Source organism: Mchenga conophoros, linkage group LG9 (assembly GCF_057382185.1).
Source record: "Mchenga conophoros isolate Kocher_MC1m ecotype Shallow Benthic linkage group LG9, M_conophoros_male_GT1.1, whole genome shotgun sequence".
NCBI classification, from domain to species: Eukaryota; Metazoa; Chordata; class Actinopteri; order Cichliformes; family Cichlidae; genus Mchenga; species Mchenga conophoros.
The window spans coordinates 35,120,249-35,124,410 of record NC_140534.1 but is presented as its reverse complement, the minus strand read 5'-3'; the positions used below and the strand labels follow the sequence as shown (position 1 = coordinate 35,124,410).

General features: G+C 46.0%; 1 protein-coding gene across 11 annotated transcripts in view; it reads right to left on the bottom strand.

Moving 5' to 3' along the window:
• Positions 1-315: 315 nt before the first annotated feature.
• lg9h18orf63 (linkage group 9 C18orf63 homolog) overlaps positions 316-4,162 on the bottom strand; it is a 23,716-nt gene continuing 19,869 nt past the window's right edge. For 10 of the 11 annotated variants that reach the window (XM_085285708.1, XM_085285718.1, XM_085285710.1 and 7 more), the window contains 3 exons: positions 4,135-4,162; positions 3,797-3,880; positions 316-986 (listed from right to left, as the gene is read on the bottom strand). The exon at positions 4,135-4,162 is cut by the window's right edge and continues 836 nt beyond it. In XM_085285708.1, the coding sequence (XP_085141834.1) occupies positions 864-986; positions 3,797-3,880; positions 4,135-4,162 (235 nt within the window). In that variant the 3' untranslated portion in view covers positions 316-863. Of the gene's footprint in view, positions 987-3,784; positions 3,881-4,134 lie in introns of those variants that run through there. The other variant, XM_085285719.1, reaches the window with a different exon arrangement.

Sequence of the window (4,162 nt, the reverse complement as noted above, 5' to 3'; positions counted from 1 at the left end):
GCAGAACAGCACAGATGTTTCTCTGCTGGACAGATGTGCACGTGAACGACGCCTGTTTTGTTGTGCAGAAAGTTGTGATGTTGTGTAAAATGCTGACACACAAACAAACGCTGCATATTCTTTACTCTGCAGTCAGAACGAGACCCAGCTCACCACAACGAATCTGACGGCTTTCATACATGATGAGAGAAAAGCCCCAAACATCTTAACTCACACAAGGACGAGCACATCTGTGTGTGTGTGTGTGTGTGTGTGTGCTGCAAACAGCTACAAACCTTTAAAAGACAAAGGTAAAAAACAAACATGCACTCTCGTTAATAATTCGTTTTTATTCTCAAACCTTCAATAAGAATTATTACAGTGCAGTCGTGAACAGTGGTGAGCAGCTCCAGAACAAACACACCTGCTGCAGAACGCTGGTGCTTTCTGTGAAGACATGACCTTTGTGAACAGCTTGTAAAACCTCCCTGTGGCTCTTTAGAGGCTCACAGGTAAAAGACTCAGAACCAGCTGCTGTAGGAACACTGAGGACCTTCCACACAGTGAATGAACAGTTTTACAGTTAATAACCTGAACAATAAAGCAAAGTGAACACGAGTGAAGGCGTCACATGGAAGAGAAAGCTTCCAACAGTGCTTTCATTTAATCAAAGGTCCTCCTCTGGACCCGCTGTGACTTCATCTGACACCAAAATCTAACGTTGGCAAATGTTCAGCATCTCAATTAGCGAGGATGAGAAGCTCTCATCTGTCCCGGCTGATAAGATTTTACATCAAATTCTTAAAAGGAAAGCTTAGCGCAGCGTTAATACTCCAAAGTAACTCTATTAAGTAAATGCAGCGAGGGGTGAGTCAGTGTGTGCTTCAGGCCTCAGCCAGGCAGCTCATGACCTTCATCATCAGCTCCTCCTTCCTGTGTTTGGCGTTGACGTTCACGCCTCGAGCTTTCAGCCACAGCAGCAGAGTCGCAGAGTTCAGCTTGGACAACTGCAGACAGAAAGAAGGAAGAGGTGAACGAGGCGAGAGACACGACGAGGGGCGAGCGACAGAACGAGGAGTGACGGGTGAAGATGAAGAGCGATGAGAGGAGGGGAAGGAAGGAAAACGAGCGTAATGAAGACGGATGTGCCGTCACGTTCCCGTCAGCAGTCATTCCCAGCCAATTCACCAGTTTTCCTTATTTCCCGTCTCCTCCAGTGCCAGAGGTGTTAAAGCTGTCCAGGTGCTCGCTGCACCTCTCAGACACTCCTGGATCTGTCTGAGGTCACACACGTGTCACTAATAAGGTCATCTCTGACAAACTAACCAACAAACTGCGACTGCAAAGTGGCGTATTGTGCCGTGTGCTATGAACGATGCACGCTGTTTGAAAATTTAATTCTAAAATTACAAAACAAGAAATCATCCAGTTATTTATTTCTGCTTCTCAGCAGTGAAGCCGGTAATCTCTGTGTGCCGGGTCTACAACAGGCCCTCCCCCTGGTAGCACAGGCCGGAACCCCCGACCCAGGAGGCGACGGCCTCAGCCGCGTCGTATCGATGTGGAGTAGCTGCACTCTGGACCTCACCCTATCCCTACGGCAGAGACCATCCACCTTCCAGAAAAAGCCCATTTCAGCCACTTGTATCCACAACCTCCTCCTAACACTGTTAAGATCAGGCTGAGACTCTAGGGTGTTTCTCAGCTATGATGCGCCACCTGGTGGCAGATGGCTGCATAACATTTAGGACAGTAATTTACCAGCATTGGGCATCAACTAAAATTTGATTAGTAAGTCTGACACCGACCAGTGACACAGTAACGATTGTCAGAACACTAATGATGTCATTTACTGGGCTAGTCAGCCTGCACACAGAGTAGATCTATTCCCATTTTAATGGTTTAAAACCATTTGGCAACCACAGGGTGCGAGGAACAGCTGGGAGAGGGTCGAGTGCTGAACCTTCGTGGTGATTGCTTTGGTCACTAGCAGGTCAGTCGTTCATGATTTTGTTAAATCTTCAGTTAAACATCAGAATATATGATCAGTGATTTTCTCATGCACACGAGCTCACGTCAGACTGTTTCAGTCTTACAGAGATCTCGGAGCAGTTACTGTTTGAGCAAACGTTTATGTTTCCACATGAATAAAACCATGAGCATTCTATTGTGCTTCTACTGAGCTGGCGTGATCCTTTTTTATGCCAATGTTTGGATTTTGCTTTGTAAAGAAGTGAAGCAGAAAACAGCAAGGACTACAAACATGGAAGAAAAACCCACAAAACCTCAAAAATTGTGCGTTTCGTTCAACAACTCACTGCCTCTTCATCACCTCATCATCACACGTTCATCCCCAGAAAAGTTCAAACTCACAAAAGTTAGATGGAGGGAAGAGGGCACTGATGTGCAGCTCTGTCCTTAAGATCAACACATCTGAAACTGTGTGTGTCCCAGCAGGTCTGAACACCAATAAAACCCTCTCACTCCCCATGGAAAGAGCACAGATCAGATTGATGATCTAATCTAACAGTGTGACCGTGTGCAAAGGCTGAAATATCTTCAGATACTATGAAACATTGATCACTGAAGCCTCTGGACTGGATTTTAAACTGAGTCCAGACTGAAAACAGGTTCAAATGTGTGAAAATGCCCCCGTGCTGGTGTAACGGAGCTGTTTTTGTGAACAATGTGCTGGCAGTGTGTAAATAAGAGTGAAAATGTAAGCGGCGTATTGTTCCTGAAAACTTGCAGGTTGGGGCTGTAAAACTGATGAATGTTGTTATTAATGTGCTCGGCGCCCTCCGGGCTCCCACCTCCTTCTGCCCATTCATCACTTTAACAGTCCTCGCCCTCCCGTGAAGCAGCGTTGCTGAGGAAACTGAGGCAGACAGTGCAGGATGCCGTGTTTGCTATTCATCACGCCAACGTACTTTAATACATCACAGTAATGTGCACGGTCCTCCTCAAGGATGTTTATGAGGAAGCTGAAGCTGTACATACAGTACAAGTGGAAATTCATCAGCCTCCTCTTCCTCGCCCTGCAGCTTCATAAACAGCACAGACAGAGGCTGCGAGGTCAGTTAGACGGCAAACTTTACCAGCCCAACATGCCGATGTACGGCAGACAGACCGGAGAAGCAGCTCCAGCTTTAAAACACATGGAGGGCGGTCCAAAACTGGAGCTCACACGTCTGTGGGCACATTAACCTCACAGCAGGTAAAACTAGCATTAGCACAGTTCACAGGTCCACCTATCTCACCATCCAGCTGTCAATCAGCGAAGACACGCCCCCTGACAATGCAAACTTTGAACCATAAGCTGTTATGATGGGGAAAGTAGCTAAACTAGTTAACTGGTTTGTGTTAAACAAGTAGAGGTAGGTAGACACCACCCATGTTTATGTGAGGTAAAATTTGTGTTTTTCTGAATGGAGTCTGGTAGAGAACAGCAAGTAGGTGAAATGCTAAAGCTGTTGTAAATATAGAGTCCACTCCAACCCAAACCGATTGTTGTCGTGTGTAAAATCTGCTCCGGCTTTAGTTTCTGTGCTGGTCTGATGACAGCTTTAAGACTGTGAAGTCTCCTCCACACAGCCCCAACAAATCAAACACCACTAAGAAGAAGACGCTAATTGTTTGTGCTTCACACTTCCCCAATAACAAGAAACGTTTGTATCCAGCTTGTTGTTAACTGGTCACATGTGAGGGTTTGTTCTCATGTTTCAGCTCATGTGTGCACTGGTGAGAAGGTCAGAAAAGAAGGAGAAAGTAAAAACAGAGAAATGGAAATGAGGAAACAGGAAGTTCATCTTCTGACCTGATTGGTTTTGACCATATTCTCCACGTCCACGTCTCCAACTGCGGCTCTGGATTTCTTCGTCTTTAGGTCAAAAGAAACTCTCTGAAACATCAAAGAAGCACAGCAACAGGTGCGTGAGGAAACACCTGAGAGTTCAGTGGAGGGGTGGGGCCTAAAGGTCACACATCACACAGATGTTTGTGGCTTTTTTGTTGGGATCCTCTGAAAGGCGAGAGGTTCAGTGCTGTTTGTCTGTGAGCCAATCAGCAGAATTACTCAAACTCTACTTGAAATTCATCTTCTGTAGGCTCTTTAAAAAAGTGACACCACCATGGTGTTTATTCAGGAAGACTCACCTTCGTGCTGCGTTTGGAGGTTTCATTG